The 26,795-nt window shown below is 50.6% G+C and overlaps 1 protein-coding gene across 2 annotated transcripts in view; it reads left to right on the top strand.

Moving 5' to 3' along the window:
• Nucleotides 1–26,795, top strand: part of Ntn1 (netrin 1) — a 192,875-nt gene that overhangs the window by 132,183 nt on the left and 33,897 nt on the right. For both annotated transcript variants that reach the window (XM_057775845.1, XM_057775844.1), the window contains exons 4-5: nucleotides 13,093–13,242; nucleotides 16,616–16,669. In XM_057775845.1, the coding sequence (XP_057631828.1) occupies nucleotides 13,093–13,242; nucleotides 16,616–16,669 (204 nt within the window). The remainder of the gene's footprint in view (nucleotides 1–13,092; nucleotides 13,243–16,615; nucleotides 16,670–26,795) is intronic.

The following is a 26,795-nucleotide window of genomic DNA, read 5'->3' as shown; positions in this document are numbered from 1 at the left end:
GTCTCAAGATGCAGACGGGCTCTCATGCCATGTCTGTGGCCATCGGCTAACTTTGCTGGTTGCCAAGAGAATTTGAGCATAAAGGTGGTAGGGCTATTTCCAAGTCAGAGAGACCAAAGATTCGGGAGAAAATGCTCCAGCAGACTGAAAATGGGTGGGTGGCCCAGACAGTGAGGCCCAAGGAAGTTCTACACTGTCAGGAAGGTGTGAGCAGGGGAAAGCTAGAGAGATAGTTTAGAGTCTTTAGAGAACAGAGTTGAAGATACCCAGCTCCTTTGCCTATATCCAAAGTGTCTGTTGTCTCTTTTGTAGAAGAAATGGAAGCTAGGATCTTGTGAACAATTGGCTGACACACATTTATTAGTTATTTAACCAGGGGCAACCACTTCAGCAGGCAGTCCTGTGCTGGAGAACAAGACCCATGTTCTCGGAGAGGAAGGATGCAGGCTACTTCCCGCCCTGCTGGTTTTTCCTATTGGGGCAGAGATGCTCATCTTTCTTTGCCAGCTGGGTACAGACAGATGGGGGTGCTGCTGTTCTGTGACTTCAGATGCTGGGGCCAGCCTAAGTGGCTGTCTTCAGTTGCAGCCATGTCCCCAGCATTGGTGGGAACCCAGAAATAACTTGGGGGACAGAGGAACCAAGGATAGATGCTGGACTGGAAGATGTGTGCTTCTGAGTCTCTTGGTCAAAGACCCACCTCTCTGCCACCACTTGGGACCCTTCTGCCTGTCCTCTAGGGCCACGTGGCTTAAGCAATGGTTCTTTGCAGGCAAGCTTGTTGGCTCCAATCTTGTGCTCTTTTGGCAGCCTGTTCTCCGGGCATCCAGAATGTGGGTAACATTCTGTCCCTCACCCTAGCCTCTAAGAGTGCCCCTGGGGAGCCCCATCCTAGGCCCTCACAGGAAGGCTCCACTTCTTTGCTTTACCCTAATTTCACAGAGGAATTGGGACAACTGGCCCTTAACTCCCAAGCCGGCTCTAGAATGGCCGTGGGGCCCTCTTTACCCCCTGACTTCTCAGGGCCTGGGAGGGGCCCGGGCAGGGGGCCGAGGCCACCCATACACTGCTGGTGATTGGCTGACTCAAGACCTTATTCAGTGTCGAGCAGGGGTGGACCCAGACAAGAACAGCTTGGAGCAAGGGCATTTGATTCCAAGCATTACTCTGCAGTCTCCCCATTTGAGAAGTTTCATAGCAACAAATTTGTTGGGGTCTTTCTCCCCTCCTCTAGCTTAGGAGCAAACCGGGACTGGCAGGGTTGGTGCATACAAAGGGCCGTAGTAAACATGTCCAGGGAACAGGCCGCTGCACTCTCGGCTATTCAGGGCGATTTCACAGCGCTGGGCCAGCCTCATTATGGTGTGGGCTGTTGTCCTATACAAAGTCAGATGAGATGAATTTCTCCCCTTTCTCTGCGAAATGGTTTGTGAATGATACTCGTCCTGGGATCTGTCAAAAGATAGGAGTTTTTGTTTACCATTTGACTTCTTTATGGACTGCAGAGGCACTTTCTTTCTATAGCCTCCAAAGAGGACGTTGCTATTTAACCATCTCAGCCATGCCTCCATTGATAACAATATTAATTTATCATTTTCCCGAACCATCTGTGATGGATAAAGACATTCCAGGAGGCTCCCGTGAACCGAATTGTGATGAGAATTAAGAAATTAACCACCACATCTAGCTTCCTGTCACAAAGGGGCCCTCGTTCCATCTCACTGAGCAGCAGCCTGTTCTTCCCGCTCGTTGCCCTGCCCCCTTCACTTCTGCACTGAATGTGGCTGAAAGAAGGGCTGCTAAGGAGGTGCCCGGGCCTTAGGAAGATGCAATCATTAGCAAGGCAGGAGCAGGAGACAGCAGCGCTCATCAGCTCTGCAGTGCATCCCTTTCTGTCTTCCTGCAGCTCTGCCAAGGGTTGGGGGAGGGGGAGAAATGAGCACCCCACTCCAGCCCCCTGTGGCTTCTTGGGGCCACTGTGTGGAACTGTCCCAGTCACGCCTCTCCCCCGCCCGCCCGCCCCGCCCTGCCCCGCCACATCCCCGCCACATCCCCAGTTGTCCCCAGTAAAAATTTCTTTCGAATTTTTTACTTTCCCTTCCTGGTATCATGAGCGTATTTTCCCCAACTTGTCATTCTTGGTTGTGTGTGAGAATTACCTAGGATGTTGCAAAATGCTGCTTAGGTCCCATCCCAGAGATTCTGGTTTAATTAATGGGTTCAGATGAGAAGTAGGCACCTGCTTTGGAAAAGCTCCCCAAGGCTGAGTGAGAGCTGCTGGGGTGGTGGGGGTTGGGTGGTGGGGTGTAAGAAATAAAGATGGCAGGTTGCTATTGGTTTGGGTTCAGGAAAGTCTCCAGGGGTGGAGACTAAGCCCTACCGCTAACTTCTTTGAGGGGAGAGATTACTAATTGATGAATTGAAATATTTTAAAGACTTTTGACAAAAACTTGGAGCGGGCACTTAAAATTCTTTTCATTCGAAATCTTCCTGGGTGAGGCAGAGGTGTCATTTGTGTGCGCATGTGTGCAGATTTAAGTCCCTCCCACACCCCTCTTTCTGACACCCTGGCTATTTCCCTCACCCCATAAAAGCCTCCGGTGTATACTCTTCCACTTTTGGGGTCCCTTGTGACAGGTCCATTTTCTGTCATAATTTGGGTGGTTCGGGGAGAGGCAAGAAGGTAGCTGCGGCTGTCCATCGCGGCTCCAGCTTTGAACACAGAGAGCCCCATCTCCGGATGGCCTCCTGTTTGCAGTGAGAGGAAGTCAGGAGAGAAGATGCTAAAAGCTTACCTCAGTGTGGCCCCACTGCCATAGCTTTGCTGTGCTGTCTTAGGGGTGGGGAGGAATCAAAGCTGCAGCTTCAGGAATGGCTCCTGTATACAGTCTACAGCACATTGGGCCATCTCATGGCACCTTAAATCCCGGTCATTTACATGTGGATATGAAGAGAATGTGGCGTTACCTTCAGGTTTCTGGCCTAACATTCCACATTCCATCTGCCATTCTTCAGGAGTCCAAACTCTTTCCTCTCCCTGATGCAACAGGGGTCATTTTTTTTCAATGATTTATTTATTTTTGTTTTGCCTGCATGTATGTCTGTGTGTGGGTGTTGGATCCTGGAGTTACAGACAGTTGTGAGCTGCCATGTGGGTGCCAGCAATTGAACCCAGGTCCTCCGGAAGGGCAGTCAGTGCTCTTAACCACTGAACCATCTCTCCAACCCCCCAAAAGGGGTCATTCTGTATAGCAGTGTGTTTGTGATTAGGAAAAATCAAGAAATAAGGTAGGGTGATTTTGTTCAGAAGTCTTTAGAAATGGCAAGTGTCCTTGGTCCTGTGGCACACCGTCACCACTGTGGGGAAACAGCACTCCTCAGCCGAGCGCTGGAGCCAGCTCCCTGGGAATCGTTGCTAGTTCTGCCTTCCTGGGTGTACCCCTCTGGCCTATTCTCACTCCTGGACTCCACATGGACATTCCAGGAGTCCCCAGTGCTTGAATAGAAAGAACCCCGGATCTTTGAGTTCCCTAAGTTTATGGTGCTTCTGGGCATGGTAGGCAGGGTGTTGAGGATATCTGACTTGGGAAACAGTCTCTCCTTGGGGCTTCTGCTGCAGGACACCAGGTAGACCTAGTGTACAGGCTCCAGCTCAGGCTCCAGGTCAGGGTGAAGCGTGCTCCATAGCCTCAGCTTTCCTATCTGGAGATGGGCAGAATGCTTTCTCCTCCCTCTTAGAGTCGTGGTATGGATTAAATGCGGTGCTCTACGCTGGCATACGTGCCCTCTGCACACACTACCCACTGTGATTATTTGAATAGCTAGCTCGTGGAAAACAGAGGCACTGAAGCCCACACAGTTGTTAGTGGGCACACAGACGGGGACACGCCTTGCTTCATCCTCCTGCTGTCTGTTTCCTATGGTTATTTGTTTTGGTGACCCAGTGGGTTTCACTAGGGCTGCTTATAGGGTCCAGGACGAGGGATATTTACAGGAGCCTGGGTCCTTACCAGTGGCTATACCACTGAAGAAAATCTCTCTCCCTTCCCCAATGACCATTATTTTTTATAGCTATCCACAGAGGAATGAGCCTTGTGAGTCCCTCCCCCTAGCCACTACCTATATGTCTTAGGAAGAGGGTGTTCAAGGGGCCCTTCTTCTCCCAGTGATGGGATGTTAGCGGGCCCAGTCTTGGGTTTTGAGCCGTAAATCACTGCTGTGGGATCAAAAGTGTAATAGCAATGCCACATTCCAAAGACAGGACTCTATCTCACTGCGTTCCGTCCTCCAGCCCTTAGATTCCTTCTGCCCCATCTGTGAGGTGATCCCTGAGTCATGGGAAGGGTGGTAGAGAAATCCCATTCATGCCTGAGAATGTAACCGTTCTTACTCTCAGCACTTAGACCAGATATGAGTCTCTGCCATTCTTCCTACCAACTGCAAAAAAAGGTTTTCTCTGACCAAAGCTGACTAACTTGTGGGTATAAATATAATTATTTACGTGGTAATTTGAAGGGCATGTCCTGTCCATTTAAGGCTTACTTATCTCCTACGTAACACTTGGTAACTGGCGATACTCAAAGGGCTCAGCGCCTGTTAGATTCTGTGGCCCATCCCCACAGGACAGGGGGCTAGGGATTTGCCCCGGTACTGTCATGCACTGGCCATAAAGGATTTGCATGCTTCGGAAGCAGAAATGATGAATGAGCCGAGTGGTGGAGATGTGCCCAGCAGCTGCTTGTGGAGGCTCAGCGCAAAGCAGGGGACAGCTGTATGCAGCCAAAAATGGCGCAAGTACCACTCCCAAGAGTAGGCTGCATCTAAGGGCTGCATCACCATCCCGCTGCACCTGTACTAGGCCAGGTGCTTGGGCGAGACCAAGTTCTCAGGTCCTTCCGTGTCCAAGCCCATGTGTATAACTTGCAGCAACTGTGGCACTCTGGGAACACGCTAAGGACATGGATCATTCCTCCTCGACTGTAGAACAGGTGCAGGGAGCCTACAGTTCACTAGATCACAGCGGCTCACATAATCCAGTTTAGAATTATGGGCCCCCCTCCCCCTGCACTTCCTGCTGTCTACACCTTGATCTGAAGTGTCAGAGGAAAGGCAAGGCCATGCAACCTAAAACTTTGATTCTTCCTTGCCTTGTTAGCAACTGTTGTGGGAGAGGAAGACCTGGCTTGGAGGAGGTTGACACAGACAGCTGATGTGAAGGCTGGGGATTATCGGTGGATATCCACAGTCGGCTCCCCGTGCCCCATTAGCACCCGGAGAGTGTGGCTTTTGCGTTTGCTGTGACCCAGGGTATGAAGGATTGGCATTGCCTCTCTGCCTCATTCTTCCCTCCAGATGCACAGGACAGATGAGATGATCTTTCCCCAGAGGAGAAGGCAGCAGATTGGGCCCTGACTCACGTAGTGAGATCATTTGTTCATTGAGTCTGCGAGTGTTTGTCGAGGGCCTGGCTGTTCTGTGGGACTTCCCACTGGTGGGAGGTCGGCAACAATGGAAAAGAGTAAAAGAAGCTAATTATGGAATGAGGTGAGGTCCGTGGGAGAAATAAACAGCTGGAAGAGAAAGTCACCAGGAAGTCCCTGAGGATGGGACATTTGAGAGGAGACCTGGGATGTGAGGAGAAAGCACAAAGTCAGGAAACGGCAGAGGGCTTGGTAGGCCCTTGGTCTGAAGGGAAGGAAGAGAGTGCAGGGCAGGGCCATCTTGCTGGCATCTGGAGAGGAGCAGGTCCTGTCCCCAAAGTATGAGAGGCCAGTGCAAGACCAAGGGCAAGAGTCACCTGGGATCTGCTTGCATTTACAGAAGCTCCTTCTAAAAGATAAGCCACAGTGGAGAGACAGCACTCACGTGGTCTATATCCCACCAAGGATGTCATTCCGGGGTGGAAGGAACTCTCAAAAAGCTCAATAACAAGAAGGCAAATGATCCAATTAAAAATGGGCAAAATATTTGAACAGACACTTTCTTAAGGATGGACAGATGGCACATAAACACATGAAACATCAGCTGATGTTGGGGAAATGCAAATTAAAATCACAATGAGATCCCTCTCATTGAAAATAAAAAAAATATTAGCCACTTAACAATCCCATATGCTTGGCCAGGACAAGGGCCTGCTGGTGGAATAGAGCACACTGTTGGTGGGAATTCCACATGGCATAGCTGCTCGGGAAAATAGCCCAGCTCGTCCCTGCCAGGTGACACCCATATCTGTCATAACATTAGGATCCTGCTCACAGGTATTTCTCCAAGAGAAATGAAAACGTAAGTCCAAAAGAAAACAAAAACAAAAACAAAACAAAACAAAAAAAAACTATAGCATTCTTATTTGTTATTGTTCCAAATTAGAGACAGAACCTGAGGGTGTGTCAGTGTCTGCATGGACAGAGTGGACATATGCCCACTGAAGAAGACGGCCCAGCGTTAGTGAAAACAAACTGATTGTTATGCCACCACAGACGAACTGCAAATGCTTGGTTAAGTGAGAAAGGTTGGGCTCACCAGGGGACCCGCTGGCAATCCCATTCGCCCGTGCTGTAGACATTGTAAATACCGTCTTAATTCCAGGATAAGACATGTTGCAAAAGGTGAAACTAGAAAGAGCGGAGGCTAACTGCGGAGGAAGGAATTCCTGAGTGATCAGAAGAACCTGCATCTGTGATAAAAGTCAGTAGACTGTACAACCCAAAGGAATGAATTTACCCTGTGCAAATTACAGCAGCGATGGACAAGATTCCTTCCCTAGAGCTGTAGTTTGGGTGTGCCCACTCAGAGGTTCACTGTGGGGCGCTTGATTCCCAACGCAGCAATGTTAGGAGGTGTGGAACTTTTTTTGTTTTGCTTTTGTTTTTCAAGATAAGGTTTCTCTGTATAGCCCTGGCCTGGATTTCATTTTAGACCAGGCTGGACTTGAATTCAGAGCCACCAGCCACCATCTCCTGGCCTGGAGGTATTAATAGATGGGGCCCTAGGACTGGAGTGCTGGCTTGGCTCAGTGGTTAAGAGCGCTTTCTGCTCTCCTAGAGGATTTGTTTCCAGCGCCTACAGCACGTAGTTCAGAACTGCCTGTAACTCCATTTTCAGGGGACATGACCCCCTTTGGCTTCTGCAGGCACCTGCATGCATATAATGTGCAATACACATAAATAAATAAAAACAATTATTTTTTTAAAAAAGAGGCGGGGCCTAGTAAAAGATGATCATGTCAGCAAGGCCATCCTCCTGGGAGAGGATTAATGTCTGTCTCATGTGACTTTGCTTCTTGTGGCAGTGGAGAGTGAGGGGTACATAGCTCAGCCCTGGGTTCAGTTCAGCACTAACAACTGGGAAACACAGGGATAAACATGGCCATTTTATGTTTTTCTGGCTCCTTGTCTGTACATGAAGCTGTTCCCCTTCCTTTCTCTCCACTATGCTGTGGTCTAACCAAGTGTTCCTCTCCTGGAAGCCAAACCAGATGGGGCCACCAATCTTTGACTTTTAATCTTTAAAACAACGAATTGAATATACCTTTTCTTTTTTCTTTCCTCTTCATTCTTTCTGTGCTTTCTGAAACAACATTGACCTCAGGCTCCTGACTTTCCTGTCACAGCTTCCTAAATTCTGGCGCTAAATGTGTGTGCTTTCATGCCCTGCCAGCGCTCTTTAAAGCGACCAGCTTCAGGGTGTTTCACAGCAACCGAGAATGGACTAAGAACTTAGGACCCTGTTCCAGGGTCTTTTTCATCCCGTCTCCTTCACAGCTCTGAAGTCATTAAGAGCTACCTCTAGCCTGCTTTCAGCATCTAATCCCCTCCCTGGTCCATGCTCTGCTTGTCTCCCATCTTGCTTCCGCAGTAGGCTCCATCCACTGCAGATGCCCAGGCAACCTTGGCTGTCTCTTGCCTGTTTCTTCTCTTGGTTTCTCCACAACCTCCTTTGGGGGCCCGGGAGAGCCCCTAGAAAAGAGGTAGCTTGTCTGGGGTCTAGCGCAGGTATGCTAGCTTGGACTGCCAGAAAAAAGCACGGTGCACCTGCTGACTCAGACAGCAGATAGTTAATCTCTCTCCCCCAATTCTGGAGGCTGGAAATTCAAGGTCAAGGTACCAGCTGGGCAGATTCTTTCTGAGGGCCAGGAGGGAGGGATCTGCTGCAGGCCTTTCTCCTGGGCTTACAGATGGTGACCTTCATCCTGTGTGCTCACATGGCCTTTCCTCTGTAGCCATCTTGTGCCTCATTCCCATCTTGGGCGAGGACATCGGTCATTGATTAAAACCTACCCCAGTGACCTATTTTTACCTAATTGCCTCTAAAGAATTCATATGTCACATGTAGGCTCTGGGACTAGGACTTCGGGGTATGCATCCTGGGGGTTTGGCATGCGAGTCAATCCTTCACATGAGGCCAAGGCAGTAAGTTTTCAGGGCTCCTGGAAGCCTAGGGGACAGCCAGATGGCATCTAGATTGGGGACTGAGGCTCTGTTTGTTCTGTCTCCCGGTTTCAAAGGGACCAATGCTGAACCACACCGTTCCTACTAGCCTGTGTTCTAGATTGCTGCCTCTTGCAGGTCCTACTTGATCTCAGTCCCTGGAGCCAGGGTGCTCAGGAAAAGTAGCCACATTTCCTATAGGATCCCCAGAAGGTTTCCATCTGGCCCTGTGAGCTGGTGGAAGGACCAGACCCCTGCTTATACTCACGCAGTTGGAAGATAAGGGTCATGCCTGGGTGTAGGAAGCCAGTGGTAAGCACCAGCCACCTTCAGGCCCGCTATACCAGAGTTCCTAGAAGGCCCCTCCATTGATAAGGCCCAGGCACAGTACCAGTGAGTGTTTGAGCAAGGTGCACCCTACAACACAAGCCCCTCCCCCTGCCCTGACCCGGGACACTGAGATGAGCAGCAGCCATGGGGTTAAAGTCCACACTCTGGACCCATGGAGACAAAACCTTTAGAGGAGTGTAGTGCTCTGTCCTTAGAGAGAAGCCACCTGCAATCCAGGGAGAGGAGGGTGCTAACTCAGTGGCAGTGACAGGCCAGGGTCCTCTGTCATCTGTCTGAAACCACTTGGGTTCTCTTGAACAGTCTGTCCCTGTGTGGTGACCCAGCACAAACACAGCCTGGGTTCTCTGCAGCCAGCCACATTCGTGGGAAACCTGACCGTGCCATGTTCTCAGGGACCTGCACTTCCTTCTGGCCTCACATTCTCTCTTCATGGAAAAACTTCTGGTAGCCTGTTTCCCATGAGCAGGTGCTGCCTGCCCCGTGCAGCTTGGCGACCTGTATGTATTGGCTTCCCTCTAAAAGTCATGGCTGGCTTCCAGGGAAATGGAAGTCACCAGAAGGGCTTCCTGTGGCAGAGGGTATTCCAGCCTGGGCCCTGTTCTCAGAATTAGGGACGTTCTCTGGTGATCCCCTCATTGGAGCCCCTACAACGTAAAAGCTCCCTCCCCCACCCCCTTGCCCCATTCACCACTTAACTATCCTGCTGTGAGCTGGTCAGTGTGGATGCATATGTCTTACGTATGTATGCTCCCGTGAGCGTGTCCATGTGTCTGTGTTTACAGGCTAAGGGACTATAGCGGGAGCCTCTGGCTTTCTCGTCCTAGGGCTGGGCCCTGAGGCTTCCCTGGCTCCCACTCTCTTTAACAAAGGCTGTTGGGATTCTGGTTTTCACACTTGTATTATCCAGGGCTCTCCAGAGGAACAGAATTTATAGAATGGATGTACGTACACACTTCAGAATCCCGAAGAAGTAGGCTCTAATGCCGGTGAGGAATGGACTTGCCGGTGAGAGTGGAGCCAAGCCGGCAAAGAGAGAGCTGGCTTCCTTTCTCTGTGTCCTTTGAATAAGCTGCCAGCACAAGGGGTGCGGCCCAGATTAAAGGTGGATCTTCCCACCTCAAAGAACTGGATTAGAAGAGGGCCTCCCCACTTTAAATAATTCAGTTAAGAAACAATCCCTCGCAGGTGTGCCCAGCCACTTGGATTTTTGTTAATCCCAGATGTGGTCGCGTTGACAGCAAAGAATAGCTAGCTGTCACACCACTGTAGGGGACCTTACCGCGAGGGCACTGCCCTGCATTGGCTTTTCTTATCACACTGAACACCCACCTTCTTTGCTCAGAAGGTGTGATTTGAGCCACCCTACTTCCCGTGTCGGTGGGGAAAGTTCTTACTCTGGGGCCGTTCGCCTGGGAATTGGGAACGAGTGCCGGGTGGGGCTCCATCGGGCTGCGTTTGACTTCAAGTAACAGCAGACCTACCTCACAGTGATTTCTACAGGGCAGAATTAGTTTCCCCTTGGAAGAAACAGATGTAGAGAGGGGGTCCTGAGGGTGAGGGGTCTGCTCTTCTCTCTCCTCAGGGCTGCAGATCCTTCCCGTGTCTCCTGTCTGTTGTGGCTCCTCACCGGCCTGTTCCCTTGTCCTTCCACAGCCATACTGTTTCCACAGGGTTGTTGTGATGTCACAGCAGTGCTGTGTCTTTAGGAGTCTGGATGAGTTCACCTCTGCTGGCAGATGCTCTATTGGTGGCATGCGGCAGCCTGGTGATGGTCACAGTGGCCTGGATGTGACCTTTTAGTGACTTCCATGCATAGATAATGACTTGTTGGTGTGGAAGCATGCTACATACTGCTGCCCCAGTTAGACCAGAGGCGTGGGTTTGTCTTCCCATGGAATCTTGGGAGAAAAACTTGGAAAGCCAGCAGCAAGCTAGCTTACATCTCTTCTGAGGATGAACCGTTAGGATGAGCTGACCATACAGAATACATGCTAAGAACAGTCCTCCTCTGCTGCAGCAGGCTTCTTCCGGTCCCAACCCTTCCCAGCAGGGGGCCAGCCAAGGCAGCTGAGGTCACCAGCTTTGCAGAGCTTAATGCATAGTTTAGTGCTCCTCCACCCCCGGAGTTTGTGCTGGGTGGGCTCCTGCCAAGATGAGGACACTCTGGGCTAGAGCTGGTGCCTAGGTGTGACGTGGTTTGGAATCTTCAGTGACCAAGTAACCTTTTGCAACCTTCTAACGATCCAGGGGTTACTGGCACACAGTTGTATTCCCCTGGCATTCAATGACTTTAAGGATTGCCAGTGGACTTGCAGAGAGCCAAGAGAGGTCAGCTAACACAAGAACCTGGTGTCCCCACATGCCAATGCCCAAACCCACATCTGTGGCTCAGGACTGTGAGATCCTGTGCTGTGGCCCCTCAACTTTCACATGGCCAACCGTGTGCCTGTATCGCTCACCTTTCCTACTGCAGGGCAAGGTCAAATCCCTTCCTCACTGCCATCCTTCCCAGAGGCCATCAAGATTAGATCCGTTCTTATTGCTAACTTTAAAAAGGGTGCAGACTTGAATTCAGGGTACACTGATAAAGACAGCATCTCAGCAGAGGCCTTTCCCCTTCTACAATGGCATCTTTGTTACTTGTCTCCTGGCAGTGATAGATGCAGCTTGAGGGAAGACAGGTTAAGTTTGGCTCACAGCCTCAGAGGGCTTCCGTCCAGGATGACAGAGGGGACCGCTCCATGCATGGCGCACTTGAGCTTGAGGGAGCCTGTTTATGTGGGGAAATGAGCAAAGAAAGCTGGAGCCAGGGACACATAGAGCCACCAGAGGCCCACCCAGTGACCTACTTTTACCAGAATTGCACCACAAGCCACACACCAAATGCTGTAAATGTGGGAGAGCTACGAGGGATATTTCAGAGTCAAGTCTAAGAGAGGACCAAGGTGGGAATGGTCCGGTGCTTCTCGGGGATCCTGTGTCATGAGAACCAGCAAGCCGCTGGCCCGCCAGGCCCCTTCAGTTGTCTATCCTGTCAAACCCAGGCCCTTCCTCATCCTAGTGCTTCCAGAAGTTTTTTTGTGTGTCCTGACACCACGGGCACCAACATCTGCTTGCATTGTTCTCCTCTCTGCGCGCTATGGACAAGCTGGCTCGAAGGCACACATTGCTCCCCCATCTCCCAGATGCTCCTCGCTGCACTCCCAGGCTGGAGGCCTAGGGAGAGGCTGCCTGTTTTAGGGCCCACCGAGGAGGGAATTTTTACATTAGCTCTTTTGGAATCTCAGTTCTCATTTATTTTCCTAGATATTTTTGTCCTCTTTGGGGACAGAAACACAGCAGCATATGGCATGAATTGACATGGCTGTAGAATGCATTACTGGCTGCACTGCCCTCCTGGGCTCCTGCAGCAGGGACAGGCACAACATGGCCTCCTTTACCCCACCCCTTCACCAGCGAGGCCACTGCTCAGGCACAGGTGGGCAGAACCTTGGCAACCTCTGCCTGCCGGTGGGGGCGTGGTAAATATTGCTTAGAGCCTCGTGGTGGTGGCAGAGATCTCCCCCCAAAGTTCTGGCTGCATCATTGCTGTAACACCGTGGGAGAGCTTCCGAATGCAGTTGGATGTGGGGCCACCCAACGGCTCACTCTTCAAAACCAGGATGGGGCGGGGGGGTCATAAGGTTCACACAGTGACCTCTGACCTGAAAACCGTTGGCCTTGCTTCACTCCCAGCTTGACTGTTCCATTCTTGGGAGGGCCCTGGGTGGTTCGCCAGTTCACTAGTTACCCATTTAGTTGGGGTTTTAAGATAAAGCATTGTTATGACCCAGAAGTCTGGGTTCTGGGTATCTGGCTGCTGGGCAAGTAGGGGTAGCATCCTGGGCGCCTCCTTCTTTGCCTCCCTCTGGCCAGCATCCCTGAACTTCATCAGCTAAAGACCCTACTCCACCCAGGGAATCTGCAGAGAAATCTGGGGGAGACGTCAGTACCTTTACCCTCCAGCGTCCCCCACCTCCATCCCTTGACATCATATTTGAGTACCAGCCTTCCTCCTGGGCTCTGAAGGTGTTCCCCGGCTCCCCTCTCCTGTTGCTCAAGCAACCCTTTGAAGTAGATCCATTTTGATTTTTGTTTCCCATTTCTTGCTAGGTAGGCAATCCACCTCAGAACTTGTGGAACATGTGTGGGCTTGGTTAGGCCCACCTGTCCATTGTTTTCCATTCTTTTTCTCTGGGGTAGGGTCATGGGACACCCCTGGGTAGGGAAGGGCACTAACTGCCTCTCTGACCCTTCTGTCTTGTGTTCTTCGCAGCCTGTGATTGCCACCCTGTGGGTGCTGCTGGCAAGACCTGCAATCAAACCACTGGCCAGTGTCCCTGCAAGGACGGCGTGACGGGCATCACCTGCAACCGCTGTGCCAAAGGCTACCAGCAGAGCCGCTCCCCCATCGCCCCCTGCATCAGTATGTGTAGCTCCTTCTCCCCTCTGTTTGGGTAGGGGATCCTGTGGGGGCTGGTTCTGATGTCCAGTGGGTTTGGCCATCATCAGTGGGCATTTCTTCATTCACTGGTGCTCAGTGAGATCCTCCAAGAGACTCCAGGCCTGTAAGTTCCTTCAGACGTGGCTATGTACATTAGAGCCAGCCTGTCCCTAGCCCTCAATACTGACAAACACCGAGTCACTGGCTCCAGGGGGCAGCAAGACTCCAGTATGAGCCCCACTCCTACATGGCACTTTGACCCTAGACCCCATGGGGATAGGGGCCTGCCACAGCTGCAGATTCAGAAGAGAGCAGACTGAAAGCCTTGAGCCTTTGAGAGAAGTTATTCAGGTTCTTGTTCATGGCCCCTGTGGTCCCTGTGAAGGATTAATAGAGCATTGAAGTGGGGGTCCCAGAGAAGCATTACAGGGAGAAGGTGGGCCATCCTGACCTTGGCTCTGAAGGGTCTCTGTATTTTACATCTGGTAAGTCATGCCGCTGTGACCACGGGCAGCTCTCTCTGGCAAGTGAAGCCTAACCCAGAGAGGCCCAGCCTCATCCTGGGGATTCCTTGGCTAGGGCTGGCCAAGCCAAGAAGGGATGGCTGAAGCACAGGAGCAGGAGAGAGTCGCAGCAAATACACCAGAGTCCAGGGAACCAAGTAGATTCTCTAGAGAGTGGGCTTGGCGCGCTCCGCCCAGGGAGCTGGCTGCTGGCTGTTTTTGAATGGCACAGTGCCTTGAACCTTCATAATGATTTAAATAAAAATCAAAGGAAGGATACTGTTTTGAGACACAGTAAAAACCATGCAAAGTCCCTGGGCATGGTTGTGTGAGCTTGTAATCCCAGCACTTGGGAGGCAGAAGCAAGAAGAGTGCAGGCTTGAGGCTAGCCTGGGCTACCTAGTGAGACCCTGTATTTAAAAAGAGAAGAAGGAAATGAAGAAGACATGTCTACAGCTGCTTGTGTGGAACGGCACAGCTGCAGCAGATATTACCTACAGAGCCTGAAATATTTACTACTCGGCCCCTTTCAGAAATCAGTCAGTCTCGACTGCTGAGGGTTTCAGAGTTCCTCAGTGGGCTCCAGGGACTGATTAGTGATGGGAATTCAGAACGGGCCAGAGAGCCTTGGGGCTGGTGCCTAGAGTCTCTTTATGCTGGGATCCACCACCAGGTCCTAGGATGTTCCTCACAGAAGTTGCCGTTGTCATCCCTGTTCCAAACAGGTGGGACTCTTAGACAGCCCTCATCTCACCTGTCCCACTCACGTGTTCTGACCTGTCCCACTCCATGTGGCCTCTGCTTCCAGAGCAGGTCAGCTCTCTCAGTTCCAGTGGCGATTCTGACTAGTCTATGAATCGAGAGTCCCTGCCAGGGTGTCCCTGCAGGTCCACAGACAGCAGATGACCCAGTGCTAGCCTGAGGGACTGGATCCTGCTGTCCTCCCGGGGTACAGAGGAAGGAAAGGGTGCTTAGGCGGACTGTCACTCAGTGGAAGGGCACATGCCTAGTGTACCCCAGGCCTTGGGTTCACCCCGCACACAGCATTTGTAGGAAGGGGTGGAAAGAAATCCTTCCAGAGATGACATCCAAGCACCACTCTCAGGGTCTGTAGAAACCCTTCTCTCTGCACGTGCCAAGGTATGAGACGAACATTTTTAGAAAGCCAAGTATATCTGGCCTCTGGAAACGTGTTCTGCCACGGCATAGCCTCTTTATTAAAGAGGGAAGGAGCTGCCGGGTCGCTCAGAATGGTAAGAACTATCATTTCAAAATCCCCGGAAAGAGCACCCTGAAATGACCTTTCAAAACCAGTGCCTGTGCCCGCTTCCATGCTCTGTACTTTCTGATTTGCTTTGGGAAAAGGAGGGCTCAGGCTCAGGGAGGAGCCATGGGCCGTGTGTGCACATCCCCGCTTTACACACTGAGTTTTGGTGGCCAGTGTGCCCAGTGGTGTGATCCCCTTTTGTAGGCCATTAGATCGGGCCATTTGGACGTTGTTTCCAGGGAGTTTCTGCTGGGACCAATGTAACTTTGTAGGACTAAGGAAGGGCCTGGCTTCCGTCCAGCTTCCTAACGAGCTGCTGTGACCGGACACGAAAGAGATGTGTGGATAAAGTCCCCGAGGGTAAATCTACCCCTTGCTGTGGGCTGCTTCTGCTGTCTTTACCTCCGAAAAGTTACAAAGCATGGCTCCTCTAAAAGACCCAGATAGAGCTCAGGTCGAGCCTTAGGTCCAAGGTGTCTAGAAACCGCAGGTCAGAGGAATGTCTGACCACAGACTCAGATGGTGGTACAGACAGAAGGACCGGAGGTTGCTCACAGTGGTTGTGTGCTCCTCCTAGAGCAGGGTTCTCAACCTTCCCAGTGCTGCGGTCCTTTAATACAGCTCCTCATGTTGTGCTGACCCTAACCATCAAAGTACTTCGTTGCTGCTTCATAACTGTAATGTTGCTACTGTGACGAATCGTAATGTAAATATCTGATAGGCAGGTTATCTGATATGCAAAGCCTGGGTCGTTCGTTCCCCAAAGGGGTCGTGACCCACAGGTTAAGTAAGAACCACTGTCCTAGAAGGACTTTGGTCTTGTCTAGAAAGAGGAAGCCCGCACTTTTGATAGCTGGTGGCTGAATCGGTGAAGATGACTGGCTGAACTTCTTCATGTGTCAGAGCACAGGGATGGGTCCAGGAAGTGGCAGGGTTGAGCTGCTTCTCCAGGTAGAAGAGAACGCTCAACACAAAGGCCATGCCTTTAGGAGCCATGCCTCTTGCAGTCACATCCCTGTCTACCAACTAAGAGAAGGCCTTAGCCAGACTGCAGGTGCATCTGCTCCGTGAGAAGCTTCCCCAAGGGCAGGCCCCCAGCCCAGCCCCTCACACACCATCACTGCTTCTAGATCCTTCCTCCCACCTGTGAGTTCACAACGTAGGTAGTCATATCATGATGGACAGGACGGAGAAGAGTCGGACTGAGATGGACATGCGTGTCAGGTTCTGGGTATAGCATCAGCCCTGTGGACCACCAACCCCTCCTGCTGCCCCCACTCCTGACCCTCCTTAACAGATGGGACCCGTGATTTTTCCCATCCCAGTGAAGACAGGGGAACACACTGATGTGCCCAGGATCCCCAGGACCCTGCTGCCAGCTCCCCTTTTCTCCCTAACTTTTGTTACTTCAAGCTGAGTTGTGGAGTGGGCACAGGGGAAGGAGGCTAGAAGGCTGGGAGGAGTCTGTGCTAAGACCCTTTTCTTTCCAAGAACAAAAATATCATTTTTTACCTTTTTTCCAAGAACAAAAATAATGTCATTTTAACTTTTTTTTTTCTTCCTCCCTTTTCTAAACCTCATGAAGAGATTCCTGTAGCGCCACCCACCACCGCAGCGAGCAGTGTGGAGGAGCCGGAAGGTGAGTGTTTTGGTTGTTGTATAGGCTATGTGGTAGGACACGAGTGGGAACATGGGTGGAGACTAGAGGCCAATACCCTTCTGTGCCTCACTCACACGCTGTCAGGGGTCTTGGTTTTGTGTGCGTGGTCCCCTCAGCTGTCCTGAAGAAGGAGCTGCCAGATACTTTGTCATAGTTCTCCCCCTAAGAATGATGTCAGAGGATGTTTTACCAGAGCCGAGGCCAGGAACCCTGAAAGTGGAAAGTGGAACTCTTCCTCTCCCTCGGAGGCTAAGAAGCTGCCAGGTCCTCAGAAATACGAGGGCCAAGGACTCCTCTCCTTCCTGGGGTTGCAGAGGAAGGAGTACCTGGGCACTGGTTCAGGGTCAGAATTCAGGAGCTCTGAGACCCAAGATGGGAAGGTAATCCCATTTTCACATCCACCTGGTACCTGAAGATGCAGCCTTTACTTCATGACAAAGGTAGGTCCCTGCCACAGCTGGCAGCAGTGTCTGTGATGCGCTCACCATAGCAACCGTTGCTGTGTTCCCATTACAGACTTGGTGCAGATGCCATGGGATAGGATATGTGTCCCTGGCTGCTTCACAGTTACATGAGTTCCCAGTCCCACCCCTAGTTGCTCATCTGCTGTCACTGAGAAAGCGCGTATATAACGTGGCTGCGCCATTCACTTGGGAGAGTTCAGATAACTGGACTTCAGTAGTATTTCCCTATGTACAGGTAGATGTCCCTTGCCGTAAGATGGGGTGATGTCCTGGTAAGATTATTGTGAGACTGTAAATGCAGTAATATAGCACCCAGCCCTTAGCAGGGCATCCTCATCCTGCTGAGCTATTGACAGTGGATGAGTGTTGTGCCTGTTTGGGTGAGTGGATGGGTCCAGCTCCCTGATGGTGCCCAGCGTCACAAGAGAAGGAAAGCTCCAAGCCCGTTCTGTCAGCCCAGGGAACGACACGAGTTGAAAGCATGGCTTTACTCAGTGCATGCTGTTTTCACACTGGAGTAAATCAAGACTATTTTAGCATCAAAAAATACAATTCTGAGAAAGAGTTTCCTGGGCTTCTTGGTGGAGGAATTGTTTCACGTTCCTGGTTTGGGCACACAGGGAGCTAAGAGTCCCACAGGATGCTGTGCCCTGTGAGGTCTGTCCAGGGCCACATCTACAGACCCTGGTCCTGGGGTAAGAGTGGTAATAAGTGGAAGATTGACATGAGGGCCCCTAGTCAGTCTGGGAACTTTTTCTTCCTGAGTGGCTCTGTAGGGAGCTGTGGGTGAGCTTGCACACTCAGGTGGTCACCTGACTCTGGATCTAGGGGAGGACTGTCCTGGGAGCATGAGAGAAAGCAGTCAGGACTCGAGCATCCACAACTCAGGTAGTCTTAGCAGCTGCACTGGGGTGCCGGAGTCCTGCTGGGACAATCTGAGATATCCCTGGCCTGGGCAGCTGATAGAATCCCTGGTGGGAGAAGGGTAATGACAAGAGCTGGGGACATCCATCCCAGGGTGCCTGGGTGCTAGATGCCAGAATGGAGGTATAGAGGCTGGAATCTGCCCTTCTCAGCATTATCCCAGAGGAGGCCAGCTCAGAGGACAGAAGCTGATTGTTTTCTATACTGATTTTTTTTTTTAATTAAAAGTTTGTTTCCCCCAGCTTCTTGAGAAGTTAAGGCAAGAGGATCACTTGTATTCACAAGTTTGAGGCCAAGATGGGCAACAGAGTGAGACCCTGTCTCGTGAAAACCACAAACACAAGCAAAAACTGTCCTCTCTTGCTGAGGACAAGGATTCTTCTTTTTAAAACACAGGGTTTTTTTTTGTTGTTGTTGTTGTTTATCATTAAAAATAAAGTCAGGGATTGAGAGTGTAGCTCAATTGAGCACATGCTCAGCACGCAGGTTTAATTTCTACCATCAATTAATTAAAAACAAGAATTAGGGGACAGTAGTTTTGAAGCGAGATAAAGTGGAAATTGGATTATTTTTTATGTGTGCATGTGTTGGCGTGTTCATATGTATGTGTGTAGATGTACATGTATGTATTACCACATGTTACATGCCTGAGGCCCAAAGTTGGCCACAGGCATCTTCCTAAATTGCTCTCTGCAGGTGGAGTTTTCTGTGTCCTAGCAGTCGCTCTCAAATAACCAACACAGAAACTTAATATTAATTGTAAATGCTTGGCCAGTAGCTCAGACTCGACTAACTAGCTCTTACAACTTTAACGAACCCATTGCTATTGATCTATGTCTTGTCACATGGTGCGTGGCTTTACCTGTCCTCCGGCATGTCTTGTCCCCTCTGTGTCTCCTGGTGACTCCTCAGACTCTGTCCTTCTTCTCCCCAGAATTTTCCTAGTCTGGCTCTTCTGCCCAGCTATAGGCCAGTCAGTTCTTTATTAAGCATTGAGAGTAATGCATATTTACAGTGTACAAAGATTGTTTCACTTTAGTTTTTGAGGCAGGGTCTCTTGCTGAACTAAGCTGGCTAGTCTATCAAGCCAGCTTGTTCTAGGCATCCCCCATCTCTACCTTCTGAGGGCTAGCATGACAGGCAGCTGCCATGCCTGTCCAGCTTAAATGGTTCTGGGTATCTGAAGGCTAAGTATCCACTGAGCCATTTCCTCAGCTCCAGAATTTCCCTCCCTCCCTCCCTCCCTCCCTCCCTCCCTCCCTCCCTCCCTCCCTCCCTCCCTCCCTCCCTTCCTTTAGATTTGTGTCTGTGTGTGGGTATGCGCAGGTGTCCTCAGAGTCCAGAACAGGGTATTGGACTCTTTGGAGTTGGTTGTGAACTGCCTGATGTGGGTGCTAGGCATTGAACTTCAGTCCTCTGGAAGAGCAGAAAACGCTTTTAACCACAGAGGCATTTATTTCTTCAGCCCCCAGATTTGGTTCTTGATACTTGGTGGTCATGTAGCTAGTCGAAAGTGACGATGATACACATGAGGAGACCTGGATGGGCTTTGGGGCTGCCCAGGGTTGTGCAAGGGTAGGGTACACAGCTTGCCTTAGGACAAGATAGACTTCGATGGGCTGTCTGTCTCCTGGAAGTTTTTCTGGACCTTGCAACTTGACTTTGGGTTTTTCTTGTCATGATTTTTGACCTTTTTACCTTCTGATAGAAATGGGCAGTTGAAGGGGTGAGGGGGTGGGGGCACTCCTGAGATATTTACACAGACTACAAGAAGCCCATGTGAAGCATCTGAAGGTTCTGGGCTCTAACAGACAAGTCTAAACAGCTGTGGCACTGGGGAACCAAGCCTGAGGCTCTGAGAGTGCTCCTCTCCAGCCCCTGAGCCACACCCACTCCTAAACTCTGGTAGTCCTTTTAGCAGCCTTTGGTTAGCTAATTACCTCCTCTGACTCCTTTGGATTTTGTGACTGTGGTTTCTTCACTTAGAACCTTCGCGAATATGGCCAAAAGCGAACCACTCCAGTGCTTTGCTTGTAGGGGGAGTGGGAAATCGGGTTTGGGGCTTGGAGCAATGCCTGGGACCTCAGCTCAATCTCTGCAGCCTGTCCTGGTGGGCTTTGCAAAGCAGGGGCCTTTGCTGAGGCTCTGGGGCTGACCTTTGGGCTGACTGGCTCACTGAGACATTGAGCTGGAGGCTGGGAGGCACCTGGGAAGTGGGGGACCCGTGCACGCCCACAATGAGTGAAGACCCTTAGTGAGGCCACCTGTGGAAACTCTGCATGCAGCCACATACTAGAGGAGAATTAGTAAGTGATGAATTTATTCTCTAAGCCGAGGGATGAAACTTCTCCCTGAAGTCAAGCCCTTGAAGAGCCAGCTTCCTTGGAGAATGTTCTTTATTGCTCCTAGGCAGGGTGGCAAGGACTAAGAGGTCTGTAGCAGAGAAGGCCAGGAAGGGAGATAGGAAGCCCCCACACAAAAGGGGTGTCACGCCCAAGACTGTTTGGGAAACATCTAGTAACTGATTAGAAGGCCTGCCACTCCTGTGGCTACAAGAGAAACACCTGCCCCAGGCCAGCTCTAGGCAGCTCTTGACCTGCAGTGGTTTGCTTTTATGGACACGCGGGTCCACGGGTCTATGGGAGGAGCTCAGGTTTGGATGGCTCTGAGGGCATGGATGCTATGGCAACTTCTCCTCCCCCCATTGAAACAGGAAGGGGTGGGGTCTAGTGCTTTTACCCTGGTGCCCCTGGGCAGGAAGGACCTTTTGCTCCTGCTAGAGCCTCCTCTTCTGTAGAAACACCTGCTTACTCCCCTGCTGCCCCTGACAGTCAGCTTCACCTGGAATCCTTCCTGAGGCACGTGGGCCATGGTGGTAGACATGCCTCACCTTCGCTCATTTGCACAGTGAGCCACTTTCCTTGCTGGACCATCCTGCTCGCAGCTAGCTTCAGAATACCCCGTGAGAATTCCTTGGGGGTTGAGGAGGAAAGAGACACGCAGGGCGGCATCAAGAGTCCACGTGAGCCCCAACCCCACCCCACCTGGGCTATGGACCTTCCTTCAGAGCTGGAGAAACCCATAGCAAGGAAGAGTAGCCTTTGCCGCCACCCCCCCTCCCCATTTCCAAGGCTCTTCTTCCTTGTGGATACTAGACATGGGCTAAGGCCCACGAGTAGTCTTTCAGGAGAGCCCAAAGAGAAGACTCAAGGATGCTGCCCCCAGTGCCCCAGGTATGTGAGGGGAGGGGAGTAGGGGAGCAGAGGGGGTATGTGTATGTAGCTTCTCCAGATTTTTGCTAAAGAAAATGAGTTTATAGAGATTTACAGCATGGGCCAGCCTGAGCACTCAGATCCCAAGAGCCCTGCCGATCTGATTTTGCCATCTCTTTCTCTGTGTAACTTACCCTGAGAATCCTTTTGCGAGAGGCTGTGGTGGGATTATAACGCAAGCACAGGTGATTCAAGATAACAGAATTAATAAAACCACAAGAAGAGCTGGGTTTGGAGGCACAGGCCTGTAATCCTGCGATTCAGGAGCCTGAGGCAGGAGGATCACAAATTCAGGACTTGCCTGGTCTATAGAGCGAGGTTAAAGTCTGTTTGAACAAATTAGTGAGACCTCTGTCTCAAGGTCAGAAAGTAAAAGGAGGACCGAGCATAAAGCGCTGTGGTAAGATGTTTGCTTGGTATGCACAAGGTCCTGGGTTCCTTCCCCAGGACAGAAAACAGACAAGAATCCAGCACAGGGCAAGGGTGTTGAGGTGATGTGTTCAGCTTCCATCTGCTCTTCTGTCCAGGAGGGTGGGGTTGGGGCAGAACACATATCATTTCTGTAATAAATAATATTTTAATTAGAATAGCAACAGAGTGCCAAGCAAAAATAAGTGAAGCAATAAAAATATGAGGTGAGTTGTTTTTTAATTCCTCAAAATTGGACAGGGAAGAACAGAAGGAAATGGAAGCTCATACCGTGTTAGGGGGAACAAGACTCAAACTGTCAAAATGCCAGTTCTCCCAGAAGTGACCCAAAGATTTAGCATAATTCTGGTCACTGTCTCCATGAGATGGGGCAAGATGCTAAAGTTCTGCCAGAGAAATCAATGTGTAGTACGAAGAGCCAAGATTTATACTAAAGGTGGCTAATGAGGGTAATTAGCTCTACTGGATATTTCAAAATATTGTAAGCAGGGTGTTTAAATGAGTGTAGCATAGGAATGCAGAGGGGTCAAGAAGGGTTTGGTACCAGGGCAATGTGGCTGTGGACGAGGGAGGCAGCCAGCAAATGCTGCTGGGAAAACTGGTTCCTTACTTACCAACGTACTGCAGTCAGTCACCAGACGGGTAAAGAGCAAATAATTAGCCAATCTGGGATATTCTAAAAGTATCCACCCCTGGGATCTCAGGGCAAGGAAGTCATCCCAGACAGGACATTAAACCCCAGATCATAAAGGGGAAAAAAAACTCCTATACTTCAGAAATCTCTCTAAGCAAAATAAAAGGCCAACTCGAAGCTGAGAAAGCTATTGTGATGTGGCTGGCCACAGGTCAAAAATCCTCAATAAATAAAAAGCACTTAGAACTCAATAAGAGGGCCTAATATGAAACTGTGTTGAAGTAAACTAGAAACTCAGAGAATTTGTACAAAAGGCAATGAGTACAGGAAGTATTAGGCTTATTAGTAACCATGACAGTGTTAACAAGAGTATTTGCCATCTTAAAAACTTACTAGGTTTGGTACTTTGTGTATGTGTACAATACTAGGGGATTGAAACCAGGACCTTGCACACATGAGGCAAGCACTCTATCAGTAAGCTATTCTCTAGTCATTTTTTTTTCTTTTTAAGAATTCTAAGATTTAATTTTTAAAATCATTAATGCATATGTGTGTGAATCTGTGTGAGTTTATGTGCACCAAGAGTGCAGGAACCCGCTGAAAACAGGACATTAGAGCCCCTGGGACTGGAGTGACTGACGGGGTTGATAGCCACCATGTGGGCGCTGGTTTCCTGGTCCTCCAGAAGAGCAGCAAGTATGGTTAACCACTGCGTCATCTCCAGCCACCAGCCCCTTTGTAGTTTGAGACAGGGTCTCACCAAATTGCCTAGCCTGGCCTTGAGATTTTAGCTGGGTTACAGGCCCAAGCCGCCAGATTTGGGAGATTTGAAAAGGGCTGGAGAGAGACACTTGCAAGTTTTCTGCTGGGGGCGTGACTTGTACCTTTAAGGAAGAGAGATTGGTCACCATATCCAGACACTCCTAAGGAAACAGTGGTGTTTGATAGGCTTTGGTGCCAAAGATGACGATTGCCACACTTTGTAGGCATCAAAGAGCAGTCTGTTTCTTGAGACAGGTTTTGCTGTGTAGCCCTGGCTAGCCTAGAACTCAATTCTATATATAGATCAGGTGGGCCTTGAACGTGGAGTAGTCCTCCGCGTCTGCCTTACCCTGGCACTGGGACCGCAGCTGTGTACCAATACACCCAGCTCGAAGCACCTGGCTGTTATTTGGTGCTGTTTGCTTGTAGGATACAAGAATGGAAGGATGCTTTACCGTATGCTGCCGGTGACAGAGCGACCTCTGCAGCGGTTGCTGTGGAGATGGGTTTAGAGTATTTTGGTGAAATCGTTTCGTTATGTCTGCGTGTTTCGCTGCTTCTCAACCAGGGGCTCCTCTGTTCCCCAGGGGACATTTGGCACTGTCTGGAGACATTTTCAATTGTCGCAACGGGGGTAGGGAGCCACAAGCATCTCATGGGTGGAGGCTGCCAGACACCCCACATGCATAGGACAGCCCCACAACAAAGAGTTCTCCTCTGTCTCAAGGCCGACAACACCAGGCTGTCAGAAATCTTGGTGTATGTATACAGTACAAACCTATATGTTCTCAGCAAATTCGCTGAGAGCCCAGGCTTCCTGGGTGGACTTCTCACTCGTACAGCCCACTGCTTGCATGGCACCGAGGAGTCAGAAAGCCCGGGGCCATTAAGCCAGCTGGTATTTCTGTGGGATTGTGTTTAACTGTTTGCCTGGTCTATTTTCTTCCATGCTAAAAATTCATCTTTCAAAAGTTGTCTCAAGTTACACTATAAATTGATGGATCTCTCCTTAATGTGGTTCAACTCGTTATTTACATTTATTTATTTGCCATGGCGTGAGTGTGGAGGTTGGAGGACAGTTTGCAGGGGTTGGGGCTCTCCTTTTACCAGGGGGGTCTCGGGGATTGAACCCAAGCCCTCAGGCTTGGCAGTGCCTTTACCAGGTGGGTCCCGGGGATTGAACCGGGCCCTCAGCCTTGGCAATGCCTTTACGGGGGGTCGGGGAGTGTCCTGGGAATTGAACCCGGGCCCTCAGGCTTGGCAATGCCTTTGTCCTCTCCCTAGTCTTTGTTAACTTTTTATTCTGAGAAATCTCACTGAAGTACCAGGAATGGCTAATAGCAGCATGCTCGTTGCTTAGACTTAATAATTTGGTTTTGCTGTGTTTGTGTCAGCCTCTCTTTGATTAAAAAAAAAAATACTTTTAGTCCTGGGATCAGACCCAGGGTCTTGTGCATGCCAAGCAAGTACTGTTCCCCTGGGCTATACCCTCAGCCTTACCTAAACGCCTTTAAAGAAAAATTTAGACTTTATGACAGTCCATCCCTAAATATTTCAGAACGCACCTCTGAAAAATAAGTGTCTTGACTTATAATAAATTCCATGTTTAGGAATTTCTTGGTTGTCCTCCCCAGTATGCTGTACAGCGGGGTCGCTTGTGACTTATTCGCTAAGCCATCCTACGATGATGCGACCCACTGAGCATTGCATTTAGGATCCTGGGCTGCTTCTGAGAGACGATGAATGGGGAGTGTCACCAAGTGAATAGCACTGCCAGTGTGGTCCTTGCTGTCACTGGGAACCCGTGTGCCCTTGAGGAGGAGGCCATGCTGTGTCCCTGAGCTCAGCTCAGCCCCTGGCTTTGTGGATGTGTGAACTCTGAGTTTCCCTCACAGGGACACCTCAGAGAGAAATATCCAGAATCATCTTGTGTCTTCGTGATGAGTGTAGAGGGTATGGAAGCTGAAAGTCTGTGAGCATTTTTTTTAAAGGGTATCATTCCTGGGTGGGGTGTTTTTGGTTTGGTTTTGTTTTGAGGTGCTGGGGGTAGAGCTCAGGGTTCTTCACATGCTAGGCAAGTCCTCTAACCCAGTCTCATATCAGTGTTCCACCCTCCGCGCAAACTCACTTCGGGCCAGAGTGCTTGTGGTAGTGGTGAGGCTGTCCACACTGGAAGGGATGGAGCTTCTCAGGCAAGTGACGACAATTGGGTGTCCCCCAGGACAAAGCAGCCCCTGGTTGAGCAACACTGGGTTAAACCCAGATGTCTTGACATCAGCACAGCTGCCAGAACTCTCAGCGAAGGAAACCAGAGATAGGGCCAAGGAAATATGGGCCTCTTCCACTAGCCAGTGGGACTTGCTCCTGCCTACTGGCATGAGGCCAGACTGATCCCATAGGTATCATGGGATGTATTCTGTAGTAGGTTGAACTGTGTAGAATTATACCTACACATCACTGCTGGGGAATCCCCACGTGGCAATGTAATATGGCGTGACCGTTCATTTTCTCTCTCCCTCTCTGAATTCCCTCTCTAATTCTCTGCTCTGTCCTCCTTCCCCTGTCCCTGCATCCATTCGCCCTTCTTTCTCCCTTCCCGCTTCTCTCTCCCTTCCCCCCTCCCCTACATCCCTGTCTACTACCTTCCTTGTTCTCTTTGCTTTCCCTGGTCCCCTTCCCTCCCCCTCCTTGCTCTCTTCTTCCCTGTCTGCACAGAGGGCAGGGCAGAGGGCAGGCTGGGTGCAGGCAAGGCTAAAAAGCATCTGTCCCCACCAGGGTTCCCTGTCACCCCAGTGGCACAAAGCAAGTCACCCTATTGTTCTTCTGTCTCTGGGCCTTTGCAGGTGGAGGGGAGGACAAAGGGATGAGCTCAGAGGCCGGAGGAGCAAGTGGGGTAGAATATTTAGCCATTGGATGCATGATGGGGCAAATGACAGGTGTCAGGGAAAGAAAGAGGATAGAGGGGACCCTAGCGCCACACCCATGTCCCTCATCCCAGAGATCTCACTGGCAGAGGCTGTGGGGGTGGGGTGCAGGCTTCAGAGCTTAACCAAGGCAGGGAAGACGACAGGACATCTCGGGCTGTGCTAGCCCGTACCTCTGCCTTGAACCCCTAAACTCCCAGTGAGTACCTGCTGGGCTAGGATGTTGCTGTCAGTGCTGCCCTTAAAAACTCCAACAGCCAGTGAAGTGGGACAAGTGAATGAAAACCCTTCCAATCCTGAGACTGGAGCATAACACCGGGGCAGCTTCGTTGATTAGACAGACGAGCAGATGCCATGGCACCCAGCCGCCAGTGGGACCATCAGTTCCACCCGTAAGAATCTGGCTGTGAGTACTTGCCCCAGCCCGGTGGAAGATCCTGCAAGCCACTCCGGAGCCCTGAGCCTTATAGGAGCCATGGAGTTGGGCTAATCCTGGGGCAGGTATCAGACATGGCGGCATACACCTGTTATCTCAGCACTTTGGAAGCCATGGCAGGAGGGTTGAGAATTTGAATTTGAGGCCAGGCAGGGTTACACAGTGGGTTTTAGGTGAGCCTAGGCTGTGTATCAAGACCCAGGGGCCTTTTTGGAAGCCAGCTGTGGATCGCCTGAATTTGTTTCCCACTCTATGGTCAG

Source organism: Chionomys nivalis, chromosome 7, assembly GCF_950005125.1.
Source record: "Chionomys nivalis chromosome 7, mChiNiv1.1, whole genome shotgun sequence".
Classification (NCBI taxonomy): Eukaryota; Metazoa; Chordata; class Mammalia; order Rodentia; family Cricetidae; genus Chionomys; species Chionomys nivalis.
The sequence above is the reverse complement of the archived record's forward strand: the minus strand, read 5'-3'. Positions and strand labels throughout refer to the sequence as shown.